At 53.2% G+C, this 13,689-nt stretch overlaps 1 protein-coding gene across 1 annotated transcript; it reads left to right on the forward strand.

Annotated features, from left to right (window-relative positions):
• Positions 1–1,961: 1,961 nt before the first annotated feature.
• On the forward strand, positions 1,962–6,066 carry Krt15 (keratin 15). The gene is made up of 8 exons (XM_027947256.1): positions 1,962–2,489; positions 3,403–3,485; positions 3,609–3,765; positions 4,198–4,359; positions 4,458–4,583; positions 4,768–4,988; positions 5,437–5,462; positions 5,972–6,066. The coding sequence occupies exons 1-8, from the start codon at positions 1,962–1,964 to the stop codon at positions 6,064–6,066; spliced, it is 1,398 nt and encodes a 465-aa protein (XP_027803057.1).
• The last annotated feature ends 7,623 nt before the right edge of the window (positions 6,067–13,689 follow it).

Here is a 13,689-nt window from a genome sequence, read left to right on the forward strand (position 1 = left end):
GACCCGCAGTGGTCCCTTCAACCCAGCTCAGATGCAGGAATTGGAGTCTGAGGGAGGGTGTTCTTTTCCTGTGCCCTGCTTCAGGAGGGGTCCGAGGACCTATCTGGGTTCCAGTGGAGACCCTTGCTAGCTGTGCCATCTTGCACAAATTGCTTCACCTCTCAGAGGGCCAATTTTTATCCCTTTTAAACTTGGGCAGGGGTCATCCTCTGTGTGTGGGGATGGATTAAAGGGGACAGTGGATACAAAAGTGCTTTTTAAATCATGAAGTATATGGTAGCAGTGGATTACGTTATTACAGCAGAACTAAGATCCACTTTTGTTGCTCAGTTGGAACTGGCGCAGGTGGGTGATGCTGCTAAGCTTGGAGCATGATAGGCTCACAAGGTAAGATTTGATGCCCACGGACAAAGGCCCTCCTGGTGAGGGTATGGGGGAGTCCCAGGTGCTGGATGTGCAGTCACCACTCTTACTCAAATGATGAGAGCCAGGGGAGACAGGCTGGGGCTCTTGGGTCTTAGTGCTTCCCTGGAAGTGTTAGCTGCCAGTGCCCAGTGCCATAAAAAGAACATGTCTAGAGTTTCATCTTCATCATTGATAGGTGCAGGATTTGAATCTAGACCTCAGGACCTCAGAACCCTGTCTGTTCTTGGGTGCGGCCACCCCAGCCCAGAAATCTTCCTCCCTGTTCTTCAGCTTAGTCTAGCTCATCTCTACATTCTGTAGGCCAAGGGGGGGCAGGTCATACATCTAAGTGATGCTATCCACAGGTACCAGTGTCCTTGGAAAGTGGTGACCTGGAGCTGGCGGGCTGAGGAAATGTGTCTCCTGATTGCTCGACTGACCTTCTGTGTAAAGTGAAGCCTTGATCTTCGAGGTCTCTGGTGCCTTCCACCTGCTCGCCAGGCCTCCCCACCCTTCCTTCTCCACAATGCTCAGGCGTGCAGAGTTTTCTGGCTTCATCTCTCTTGAGCCTGCAGCAATTGACAGGACAAATGGGGGTTAATCTGACCCTGTTAAGCAGCGACATGCCTCTCCCTGGAGAAGGCAGGGGCTTCTTGGAACTTGCCCCAACCTTATCTGCGGAGGTTTGCCCCAACGCGTCCCGTCTGGGAGCAAGCAAAGGTTCAGTGACATGCGAATTTGGCAGGTGGCTGGATTATCAATCAGCCCCTTGTCAGCTCTGAGCCTGCTGGGCCTTTGTGAGCTAGCCAGGGACATGGGGCTGGAAGCTGGGGGTTTTGGAGAAGCAGGCATGGGCATCCAGGGGAGCAGAGGTGGGAAGAAAAAAAGTCCGTTTGCAGCACCAGGGACAGATGCTCACCCCCCTGGTCACCTCAGCCAGAACTTAACTCATGTCTCCCTCTCCTGTCTTTAGTCTGTCCCCTGAGTCCTACATTCCCATCCTCAGGGGCCTGGGCTCCCTGTGTCCTGCAGGCTCATGCACATAGTCTTTGAATGAGAGAACACGGAGTGGTGACTTGGAGTGGGGTGCTGTCCACCCTGGGCCAGGGCAACAAAGTTTAGCTGAGGGCACAGCAGCTTCCCTGCTCTAACGGGATGGGCAGAGGCTGTGGGAGCTGAAACGTGCTGAGAGTTTGCTCTCTGCCGCTCTTTCTCCTGGGGTGGAGAGAGTGAACCTGTAATCCAAGTGTTAAAACTGTGGCCGCGGGGCAAAACACCATTACTTCTGAATCATCTCTTTTGTTGCATTGAAAAAAAAGAAAGAAAGAAAAACTGTACACGAGCCCTGTGGAGGTGCGCAGGCAGCTGTGTTTGTCAGGAAGGCAGAGGAGTTGGCTTCGCTCTGGGGGAGGAGACAGGCCCACAGCACCCTCCGAGGGGTATATAAGGAGCCCAGGCTGGGGGCCACGGGCACTGCGCTCCAGGTCCAGCCCAGCCCGCACCTCCTGCCTGTGCCTTTCTGCCTGCGGAGAGCTCACCAGCACTGCTGCCCAGCCATGGCCACCACGTTGCTGCAAACTTCTTCCTCCACCTTCGGGGGTGGCTCGACTCGAGGGGGCTCCCTCCGGGTTGGGGGAGGGGGCTTTGGTGGAGGGAGTCTCTATGGTGGCGGTGGAAGCCGTAGTATCTCGGCCTCTTCGGCCAGGTTTGTCTCCTCGGGGTCAGGAGGGGGATATGGGAGTGGCATGAGCTGTGGCTTTGGTGGAGGGGCTGGTAGTGGTTTTGGTGGGGGTTTTGGTGGTGGCTTTGGTGGGGGTTTTGGCGGTGGCTTTGGTGGGGGTTTCGGTGGTGGCTTTGGTGACTTTGGTGGTGGCGATGGTGGCCTCCTCTCTGGCAATGAGAAGATCACCATGCAGAACCTCAACGACCGCCTGGCCTCCTACCTGGACAAGGTGCGCGCCCTGGAGGAGGCCAACACCGACCTGGAGGTGAAGATCCGAGACTGGTACCAGAAGCAGAGCCCTGCCAGTCCGGAACGTGACTATAGCCATTACTTCAAGACCATTGAAGAGATCCGGGACAAAGTAAGTCTTCAGATGTCAAAGAGAGGGGAGCAGGTGGCTGGTGGCCTGTGCACGTCTCTGACTCAGTGTAACTGCTGGCTGGGGAGATCCTCTCCTGCCCAGGCAATGACTGTCTGCAGCGTAACCTTGGCATACTTGAGAAGCACCTGCTTTCCAGGTGCAGATGCTGGTACACATTGCTACACTTGGCAGTTTGCAGGGAGGGAAGGATCTTGGGAATCATGTTAGGGCAAATGGGACACAGGTGGGGGCGATTATAAAGAGCAACTCACCTTCCCTGTCCCAGACACCTTGCAGGGTTTGCATGAAAAGTGTTCTTCTACCTTCTTGGCAGAGATGGTGTTGTAGTATAACCTTATGATCTCTAAATGCCAGGACGTCCAGCCTCACGTTTTAAGGACCACCTTTAGTGCCAAAAGCACCTTCAGGACTTAGGAGAACTGGGAACTCATGATAGGCTCTGCCATCCCCTACCTTCTCTTTCACTCCCTGGGACCAATTTCCTCATCTGTAAAATGCTTTTCTTAGCCACTCTTCAGGTTCTCACTGGCCATAATACTTGGTCAACCTATAGCTCTGTCAAGGGGTACAGGAGGCAGAGACCATGAGCTATGCCCCAGGAGGCTGCAGACAGATCCCTGAGAGGGCTGTTGAGGGAGCCGACCACACCCCTCTCTAGCTTGAACCTGGCCAGCCAATTCTCATAGGGATTCCTTGATCTTCCCTCCTTGGGGACAGGGAGGGGTCCCAGGGAGGGGGCAAAGGCACTGGAGATGAGGCCTGACTCTGTCTGTTCCCTGGGTTCTACAGGTTTCCACTGGTGGTGTTGGAGGGGAGGGTGTTGGTGAGGGGTCCTACCTTGCGTGCAAGGTGGGACATCAGCAGCCCTGAGAAACAACTTGGCCCCCTGCAGATCCTGGCTGCCACCATCGACAACTCCCGGGTCATCCTGGAGATTGACAATGCCAGGCTGGCTGCAGACGACTTCAGACTCAAGTGCGTTCCCATCACCCTCTCCCCTCCCTGCATTGCTCCCCTGGGCTGGGCCTTCCTCTTCCCCTGCCTCAGCAGCCCAGGCCCCTCACGTTCCCTGACTTTGGGCTCCCTTTCTCTTTCCAGGTATGAGAATGAGCTGGCCCTGCGCCAGAGCGTGGAGGCCGACATCAACGGCCTGCGCAAGGTGCTGGACGAGCTGACCCTGGCCAGGACTGACCTGGAGATGCAGATTGAAAGCCTGAACGAGGAGCTGGCCTACCTGAAGAAGAACCATGAGGAGGTGAGAGCGGCTGGAGGCTTTGGCTGGTGGGAGGCAGAGCAGGGCTGCTGCGCCTCCCCAGAGCTGGCTGAGGGTTTAGTGGTTCAGAAATGCACCCTTCCCGCAAAAAAAATGTTTCCAGGGACAGAAAAAGTCACTGTTCTCTGGTGTTCTGGCCAGCCACGAACTACTGTCTTGGTTTGTTTCAGGAACTCAAATAAAGATCCTAGTCTCTCCAGTCCTCCCTCGGTAGGACCTAGAGCAGGAAAGAGGTCCTCAGAGCTCAGGGGTCCATGGCATCAAACCTTTTTTTGTTGCAATGGGAAACAGAGGGGGTGGCATGTCATGGTCACATCTTGAATTAGGGACAGAGCCCAGATTGCCCCATCAGGACCCCAGACTCTTGACTCTCTCTTCTGCCCTTTGTCTCTACTGGGCTTCCCCCACCCACAGGAGATGAAGGAGTTCAGCAGCCAGCTGGCCGGGCAGGTCAACGTGGAGATGGACGCAGCACCCGGTGTGGACCTGACGCGCATGCTGTCTGAGATGAGGGAGCAGTACGAGGCCATGGCGGAGAAGAACCGCCGGGATGCTGAGGCCTGGTTCTTCAGCAAGGTGGGCCTGGCCTCCCTGCCCTGCCCCTTCCCAGCTCCCCACTCCCCAGGTCTCCGAGGAGGCCCCTGGGGCTGACATTTCTTGTGTTTGACCCATAGACCGAGGAGCTGAACAAGGAGGTGGCCTCCAACACTGAAATGATCCAGACCAGCAAGACGGAGATCACGGAGTTGAGGCGCACCATGCAGGGGCTGGAGATCGAGCTGCAGTCCCAGCTCAGCATGGTAGGGCCACCCGCATCTCATCTCACTCTGAGCCCTCAGTGTCAGATCCTCCCATCCTCCATGGCTGGTGAAGCCCTGAAGTTCTCAAGCCCCCTTGGAGGTGGCTGCCTGCATTCCCTTCCATTCCTCTGCCCCCACGCCCTTGGTGGGTTCCAATGTGTCTATGGATCTGTTGCTCCATCAGAAAGCCGGACTGGAGAACTCATTGGCGGAGATCGAGTGCCGCTATGCCACACAGCTACAGCAGATCCAGGGGCTCATCAGTGGCCTGGAGGCCCAGCTAAGTGAGCTCCGCTGTGAGATGGAGGCTCAGAGCCAGGAGTACAACATGTTGCTGGACATCAAGACTCGGCTGGAGCAGGAGATCGCTACCTACCGCAGCTTGCTTGAGGGCCAGGATGCTAAGTAGGGGTTTGGGCATGGCGGGAGGAGGGCTGTGATGCAGGGTCATCCTAAGAGGACAACAGGGTATCCCAAGGCAGCTGTATGATACAGTGAAAAAAGAACTGAACTAGGAGAAAAAGGTCTGGACTCTGCTCTGGTCTCTGGCTGTGACCTTGGGCATGTCATGCTACCTATCTGGACCTGTGCTTCTCCTGTAAATGATGGAGGTGGTGCTAGCGGTCTCTAAGATTTAATGCTTGTTCCATTCTCTGTGTGAAGTAGATGGGTTATTACTATAGATCAGAGGGTTCTAGCTTGTGGGTGGCAGGTCTAAAGGATGTAAGGATGTCTCAGGCTCTAGAGAAGGTGGGAGGGGGCTGGAGAGGACCACTTAGCCGTCCCCAGCAGCTTCTCTTGGGGAGAGCAGGAGTTTTACCCTCTGCTTACATCTGCTTCCCCTCTCCTTCAGGATGGCGGGCGTTGGCATCAGGGAAGGTAGGTGCAGGGTGGGGACTGGAGCTATTGAAGCCACTGTTGCCCTTGGAATGGGGAGGACAGAAAAAGGGACCAAACACCCAGTGGGGCAGGGAACTCCCATCCCAGGATGCACACCTTTCCCAGTGGGACCCTTGACTGGTCCCAGGTAGGGTGGAGGTTGGGGATTTACTGAGACCACTCCAGGCTGAGCAGGCTTTATCCAGGGCTGCTCTCTCCCCCAGACCCAGCCTTTCTGCATGGATGGTGAGATGCCCACGATTTCTCCTGTTCACTGGCAGCTTAAAAATCCTGCATTATTGCTCAGAGCTGGCATACCTGCCATTGCCGTTTCTCATGTCTTTGATGAATAATTCAATGCCAGACCTCCTGGCAGCTCGGACAGGATTGGCCAGTGGCCATTTGCAGGGGTGCTGTCCAGTTTTCCCACAGCTTAGCCTGGGTCCTGGCCACCTTTGGAGAGAGAGGGCAGGTTCCTTCATGCTAAAACTTGCTCCTTCTTTCTGCAGCCTCCCTGGGAGGTGGTGGCAGCAGCAGTTTCCACATCAAGGTAGAGGAGTCAGTGGATGGAAAGGTGGTTTCCTCCCGAAAGAGAGAAGTCTAAGCACCCAGCAGGAGAGCAACGTTCCTTGCTATCAAGCTCCCCTTCCCAGGCTGAGTTGGGGACTGGAAAGCGAGAGGGGGCTGGAAATCAAACTCCGGTCCCTACCTTCAGAAAGCAACTGGCTGATGTATGTCCCTTCATTTCCTAGTTTGGGGCTTTGCATGTTCTCTCCCCTGTCTAATGCTCTGCACCTCCTTCCTGGCAAGGAGTGCAAGAAACAACTGTTTGGGGTAACAAGCTCATTGTATCGAGTTTATTCCTGCAATAAAGAACTACTTTTCCATTTGCAAGTATTTCTTGGTAGTGTGTCCAGTTTTTCTTGGTGGGGGTCTGGGTTGGCCTCTGGCCTCCAGGGAGGTCCAGGGTCCCCATATGCTGATATCTCTATCCTGTTGACCTCTTCCTTGCCCGCTCATATGTAATTCGTTCTTTGAGGAACCCAGGGTTCTAGAGGCTAGAACCACAGTGCAGCTCAGGAGACTTGCTCTTCCATGGGGCACCGGGGAAGTGCGGGTGTCGGGTTCCCTCAGAGCAGTTTGGTGCATCTAGTACAGAACTTGACATGTCTAGTAATTATTTGCCAAGCGACAGGTTGAGCGTATTGTTCTGCATTGTATGGCTGGTACTGTGCTATGCACGCTCGCCCACGTGTCCCACAGAGTACTCACCACTGGAGTAGAGGACCCTGAATTTGGAGAGATGAAGGATTTGCCCAGTGGCTTCATGGAAGGACGGTCAATGACAGGGCTGGACTGAGCCTCACATCTTTATGACTCTAGGACCAGTGCTTGCTCTAGGACCCTGGGCCATGGCCCTTCACCGTCTCTTGCAGGATCTTCTCCTGGCTTCTGCTTTTCCGTATGTGCTTCTCAGACTTCCCGTCTTTTCTAGCCAGGCACACTTGACCTCTAGGTTGGCTCTTTCTGTCTGCCACCCTGTAACAAGCTGGCCCTTGTGTCCCTCCAAACCTACACCTCCTTCTGAAGGGCACTTAAAGTGCCCAGAGGGGAAGATGCCAGATCTCCCAAGCTTAAGCCTGAAACAACATCAAATCCCACACTCTCTCTTGTCCCCAGACTCCTGAGGCCTGATAAAACAGCAGGGTCCACGCATGTCTGGTTCTTGCTTCTGGTCTGGGGCTGGTTTCTCTGAGCTCCAGGATTCATAGCCCTAAAGAGACAGCAGGAAGGGGGGGGGGGGCAGAGAAGTCTGGGTGTCTCAGCTGGGCTGGGTCAGGCCCTGGGGCGAGGACTGGGGATGGGAAAGGAGAACCGGTTCCCTAGTCCTGCTGGAAGGAGCAGGTGGGAGGGGCCTCTTTGGAAAATCTGATCTTTTGGGGAAAGAACCCAGCCCTCCCAGAGGGTCACCATGCAATTTTCTGGGCAAAGGTGCTGCCCCAGAAAGTTTAGTAGAAGAGAGTCAAGGTGGTTCCAACTCTCTCTGGGACAGTTGGAAGGGGAATGTGCCTTCTGAGAGCGTGGAGGCTGGAGGGAGGCAAGAGTGTTCACAGTAAGCCAGGCCCCGGGCGGGCTTTTCACAATGGCATCTCATTAGTTCTCCTATGACCCTGGGAGGGGGATGTCAACCTTCAGCATAGTTTCAGAAGAGAGGAAACTGAGGCTTGGGGGAAGTTAAGCAACTTGAATGAGGGCCACAAATGAGAAATGGCAAAACTGGGTCTGGGACATGTCTCTGATTCCAGAACCTTTTCTTTCCCTTGATGTCATCAAGTGGCAGAAGCTGCAAGAACTTTCTTTAGAAGGTGTGCTGATCTGAAAGCCATTCTATTTTTTTTTCCCTTTGGGTACAGGGATTAAACCCAGGGGTTCTTAACCACTCAGGTACATCCCAGCCCTTATTTTTATTTAGAAACAGAATCTCCCTGAATTGTTTAGGGCCTTGCTGAGGCTGGCTTTGAACTCGTGATCCTCCTGCCTTAGCCTCCGGAGCCACGAGGATTATAGGCGTGCGCCACTGCTCCTGGCCTGAAACCCATTCATAACCTCTGGAGCATCCTGTTCAAATGCTGCCCTCACATCTCATTTTTGCCTCCCATGATGTGGTTTAAGCTCATGCTGAAGCTCCAGACATCAGCTGCAATGTCCCTCATGTCCAGGGAAGAGTGAGGCTCTGTTCCAAGCCTTCTATGGTCCCAGGTGGTAGAAGCTGGGGACTTGGTAGCTGCTCTGCCTCATGAGCCTTTGGACTCTTGGGCAGGTCTCAGCCCTCTGAGCGGCCAGCAAGCATATTCTCCCCCTTCAGTTTGCAAAAATAACAACCTCTGCAAAAGATGCAGCGAGGCTAGGGAGGACTCAGCCTGTGGGCCGTCAACGTGCCTTCTCTCAGAACCGGACCCTGAATTGGGGGTCTGAGGGGAAGCTGTTTTCATCTCCCTGGAGTGCCTGTTTCTGCTCTCCTGAGACCCCTAGAGGAATTATCAAAGAGGTCCTTGGAACCTGCCAAATCCTGTCCCCAGCCTGACCTGGAGTGAAATGCCTGTATCCAGGGATGGCCTACTCCCTGTGGAGCCCTTAAATAGTCTCTGAGAGGACATGGCACACCTTCTGCCTGCCCTGGGCTGAGGCCAGGCTTGGGTTCCAGCCAATCTGGAAAGCAGGCAGCAGGCGATGCCCCCTCCCTTCCCCACAGAAAGAGGGCAGCTTTGGGACTAGAGATTAGAGCCCTGGGTGTGTCTCTGCTCAGGCGGGGCTTCCCAGAACAGGCATGGGGCAGGCCTGCCACTGTCTCCCTGGGGACCTCAGCTGGACCCTGCCCCTCTTTGGACCTCAGTTTCCCCATCTGTAAATTGAAGAGTCTTGCCAGACAAGATGACCGTTAAGCTCTCTATGAGACCACTTGTGCCCTGGAACCTCAGGGAGTAACCTGGACTGTGAGGTGTGTCACCGCAGGCACTGTTCTTGCCGAGTCCTTGGAGCGGGTGCTGAATCCATGTGTGTTGAAATGAGACATGAACTCTCTTCTCCTTTGCATTTTCCAGCCAGATGGCAGGACATACTCTAGTAACTTAGGCATGTGCCCACCTGGTGGTCACCTGTGCAGGCAGCTGGCAGCAAGAGAGCTCGTCTCCTGAGATTTGGAGCTGGGGTGACCCCTTGGATGCCACTTCTGTTTGTCATTTCTTCTCACCTACACCCACTAGACAAACAGTCCCCCAAACAGCTTCCTGGACACTCATCAAGGGCTCCCCTATGCCAGGGGTAGTATTTGGGGGTGCGTTTGACCAAGATCCTGTCCTCAGGGAACCTAACAGAGTGGGAGAAATAAAATAGGAATGTACTGTCATTTGTCTGGTGACTGTGGGTGCCACAGTAGCTGTGGGGACCACAGAAGGAAGGAGGCAAAGCCTTCTGTCAGGGTGGAGGCTCAGAGGATTCTCTGGTCATCTAATAACAATGAGCTTGTGTTTCCTCATTGTAACAGGGAGGTGAGATGGAGCAACCCTCCACCTGCCCAGTGCCTCCTGAATCTCAGGTATTTGAGAGGCATCAAATACTAACTCATCTAATCCCCATTTTTCAGTTGTGGCTGTGGAGGCACTGAAAGGTTGAGTAACTTTCTCAAGGTCACATAGCAAATCAGTGTCCGATGAAGGATTGAAACTCAGGTTCACCTCATCTTTGCTGATCTTGCTCTTTTTTTTTGGGAAGCTCAGGTGATGTAAAAGGGATTTAAGAGTTGGGTACGGTAGACCTGCAAGGGCCTACGGCATTAAGGCTGGTCTGAAATGACTTCCAAGTAGCTCTGTGCCAAGCAGGTGTTTTTGAGGAGAGGGTGCTGCCCAGAAGGCCTGCCTGTGGAGGGGCTGCCTTTCAGTAGAGGCCTCTCCCCTGTGGGGAGCCTCAAGACCATTTGGGAAGTGGGTCAGGCATACTGGGTTCTAGACCTTTGAGTTCAGGGAGAGAGGGAGGGAGGAGCCTGCCCCAAATGAGAGTCTCTGCATTATGAGCTGGGGGACAGGGTTCAGATGAACAACCTGGCAAGTATGGGCATATCTTTGAGAGCCAGAGACTTGGGAAGGCAAAGTACTGATGGCAACTCAGATACCAGTAAGGCCCACGTTGAGCTGGAGCTGGCGGCAGAGTTAAGGACCCAGGTATTTGGGAAGCAGGACCACCCACTGGCCAGGCTTTGGGTGCTGTCGAGGCTGGAGAATGGAAAAGGCAGCAGAGGATGCCCTGGCTTGGGTGGGGATGGTGGGAGCACTGGCCTGAGCGTGGTTTACAGGCAGTAGTTACGATGCAGACCACGGAGTCAGAGGTTCGAATCTTGCTTTGACTCAAATGAGCTTTCAAGTTTGAGCCGTGTATTTAATGTCTCTGGGCTTCAGTTTCCTCATCTGCACGAAGGAGACGATAAATAGAGTTGCTTTGAAATTAGATCATGCACACACAGGGTTGATCATAGCGTTCCATGAATGTTGGCTTGTGCCCTTTCTATTATCTTTGAACATGTATGGAAGGTGAATGTAGCAAAATCAAACTGCTTTTCCTGCTCCTCTTACTTCGCCCTTAACACAGAACACTCCTGTGACCCAGCGTGTGGGTTTTCCCCACATCTAGCAATTTTCTGACAACAATGAGGTGTCCCTCAAGGCAGTTCAATTCTGACAGTAACCAGAGTTAGTGTGGACCCCACAGGTTGGGGGCTCCATCCCACAAAGACTACTCCTTGCTTCAGATGCTAATTGCAAGTAGTTGGTTCCCAGGTTGCTCATCGCTTCAGTCCAATTTGGGCTGCATGTCACAGGTCCCCAGGACCTCTTTCTTGGGTTTGATTATTTGGTAGGATAGCTTACAGAACCTAGGAAAACAGTGTGCTCACTCTTGCCAATTTATTATAAAGGTTGCTTTAAAGGAAGCCAGAGGAAAGGATACATAGGTGAGGTTTGGAAGGGTCTCAGGTATAGGAACTTCTGTCCCCACAGTGTTGGGGCCTGCCACCCTCCTGCTTCTTGTTCATTAGGCTGGGAACTCTCTGAACCCTAGCTTAGGGATTTCATCATGAAGGCAGGATCAATTATTAACTTCATCTCTGGCACCCCTCCCTTCCTGAATGATGGAGGGCGGGTGGGGCTGAAAGTAATTCTAGCGAACAGCTGCCTCTCCAGGAGACCACTGGTATACACCTTGTGAGAACCAAGGGTTTAGGGGCTCTGTGTCAGAGATTAGGGCTGAAGACCAAATAGTAAAACAAATGATGCTCCAGCACCCCTATCACTCAGGGAATTATTAGGAGTGATAGGGGTGATATTAGGTTTAGGAGCTCTGTGCCAGAGACTCAGGATGAAGACCAACTGATATACCTATTTTATTATATATCATAATATCACAGAAATACACAGGGGTTGATCAATCTGAGTTCATGGCCAGGCTACCAAGATACCATTAGGAAGGGAGAGGTGGAGAGAGAGAGGAGAGAGAGAGAGAGAGAGAGAGAGAGAGAGAGAGAGAGAGAGAACAGATTTACATTTTGACTGACTTCATTGTAATCTTGGACAAGGGACTTGCCATCTCTGAACCCCAGATGTCTCATCTAAAAACAAGGGGCTAATAAAACCTGCTCCTATCACTGCGGGTAAAGGACAATGTGTTAAGCATGGGCATGAATGTAGTTTTCCCATGAAATGTCATTGGGGAGAGGACTGGATTTGGTGTCACTCTCCCAAAAGGCAGAGCACAGAGCTTAAGCATTGCTTCCATTAGGTGCGGGGTGGGGAGAGGGAGTCCCTGCTCGGGAGGGTGGGGCTGTGCCCTGACCCTGGAGTGGAGGCATGCCATGGCCACCCCCCGTGTTTGTTCTGCTGGGTTTTGGAGGATCTGTGGCATTGTAACCCAGAGAGGCGTTGGCCCTAACCTGTTTGTCCGCCCAGGGAGGATTGGGGTATTGTCACCCCAGGCCTGGCAGGTTCCATTAATCTCCTTCTTGTCAGTTTTGATCCTCTACTGAGAGAGCCAGGGTTCTTTCTCGGGGCTGAATCACACCTTTGCAGAGAGCTGAGCCATCAGCTTGAAGCAGGAGGGCTGGCAGGGTGAGGGTCAGCCCGAATCCTGACTCAGCATGGTGCTGGAGCACCCCAGCCTACCCACCCTCTCTCCCTAGCACTGCCAGCTGCCCCCTGGGTGAACGCAGGCCTGCTCCCATATCCCAGAACACAAAAGGCAAGACCCAGATCTCTCTTTTCTGGTCTTGCTGAGCCAGAGAAGGGGGCTCCAGGGTAGCCTCATGCCTGAGCCACCACACCCCAGTCCTTGGTCTGGTTCTGAACAGACCCTTGTGGCTGTTCCTGGGAGGCCATCCATGGCGACCATGGCCCCTGGTCCCAGGCTTCTCTTTTTCAGCCCTGGAAACTTCTATTCTGGGCTCTGAGAAGCCACCCCAAGTCCTGTTCTTCTGGCCTGAACGGTGAAGCTCCTTTCTGGGATGTTACTAAGTGTCTCTGAGTGTTTAAGCCACATCCTGGGTCCCAGAAGAGACCCTGGCCCTAGGCCGTGGGTCACATCTTCCTATGTGGCCTCTTAGTCAAACACAAACTGAGAAAGATGTCATGTGAGAGGGCCCTGCTCTGGAATGAGAAGACCTTATTTCTGGATTTGGCTGTGCCTCCAAGGCAGTTACTATAATGGGAGAGTCAACCCAGGCTGGTCAACCCTGACTCTATTGACCTTTTTGGCCAAATAATTCTTTGCTGTGGGGATTTTCAGGTGCGTTGTAGGATATTTAGCAGCATCCCTGGCTTCTACCCCGACCACCCATTCTAAGTAACATTCCCCTAGTGTGACAAACAAAATGCCCCTAGACATTGTCAAGTGTCCCCTGGGGAGCAGAATAGCCCCTGGCTGAGAACTTGTGAACTGATCTCTGGTAACAGAAGTGGGAAGAAGAGTGGTTACCTTAGGGGTGGGGTATGGGTAACAACTGGGAAAAGGTACAAGGAGATTTATGAAGGGCTGGAAAGTTCTGGGTGGTGCTTGCACAGGACATGCGTAGGCAAAAATGAATCAAGCTCGACGCTAATGATTTATATACTTTACCGTAGGAAAAATATACCTAAAAATAAGTCTTAGTGTTAGGCAGAACAAGATTTGGGGGTCACTTCTGATCCTACCCTCAAAGCTTTTTTTTTTTTTATAAAAGGGGGGAATATAGGACCCACCTCCTGCTTACTGAGTGTAAAGCACTCAGCTCCGTGCTTACGTGTGGTAAGGGCTCCAAGGACATCGGCTATTACAACGTGCGGGATCCCTTCCTCTTTCAGTGCCTCAGTTTCCTCACCTCTTTTTGATCCCTGAGGTCCTCAAAGGCCTCTTGTCAGAGCCACTTTTTCTGATGGTCTTTGCGGCATTTCTTAGTCAACCTAAATACATTCGAGGCAGTCGATTCTATGAGACCAACAAAGTTTGCCATCAGAGTTGCTGGGAGCACGGGTATAGACAAAGTGCTAAGGAGGATTCAGAATATTTCATTCAGAAGTTTGAGCACTAGGAAGAAGGGAGGCTGAGGGCTGCGGTGACCTTCCACAGCACGGGGCCATCGGCAGCCACTCAATGCCCATTCTAACACTGGGTGGGGCTGACAGCCTGCAGAGTGAGCGTCTTACAGGAC

This window comes from Marmota flaviventris, chromosome 17, assembly GCF_047511675.1.
Source record: "Marmota flaviventris isolate mMarFla1 chromosome 17, mMarFla1.hap1, whole genome shotgun sequence".
Lineage (NCBI taxonomy): Eukaryota > Metazoa > Chordata > Mammalia > Rodentia > Sciuridae > Marmota > Marmota flaviventris.

What these genes read in the sequence shown, in the direction of transcription:
- Krt15 (XM_027947256.1), top strand. Translation starts at nt 1,962, where the DNA reads ATGGCCACCACGTTGCTGCAAACTTCTTCCTCCACCTTCGGGGGTGGC. An exon ending in TTGAAGAGATCCGGGACAAA is followed by an intron (nt 2,490 to 3,402) that starts GTAAGTCTTCAG and finishes GGCCCCCTGCAG; the next exon opens with ATCCTGGCTGCCACCATCGA. An exon ending in GCAGACGACTTCAGACTCAA is followed by an intron (nt 3,486 to 3,608) that starts GTGCGTTCCCAT and finishes TTCTCTTTCCAG; the next exon opens with GTATGAGAATGAGCTGGCCC.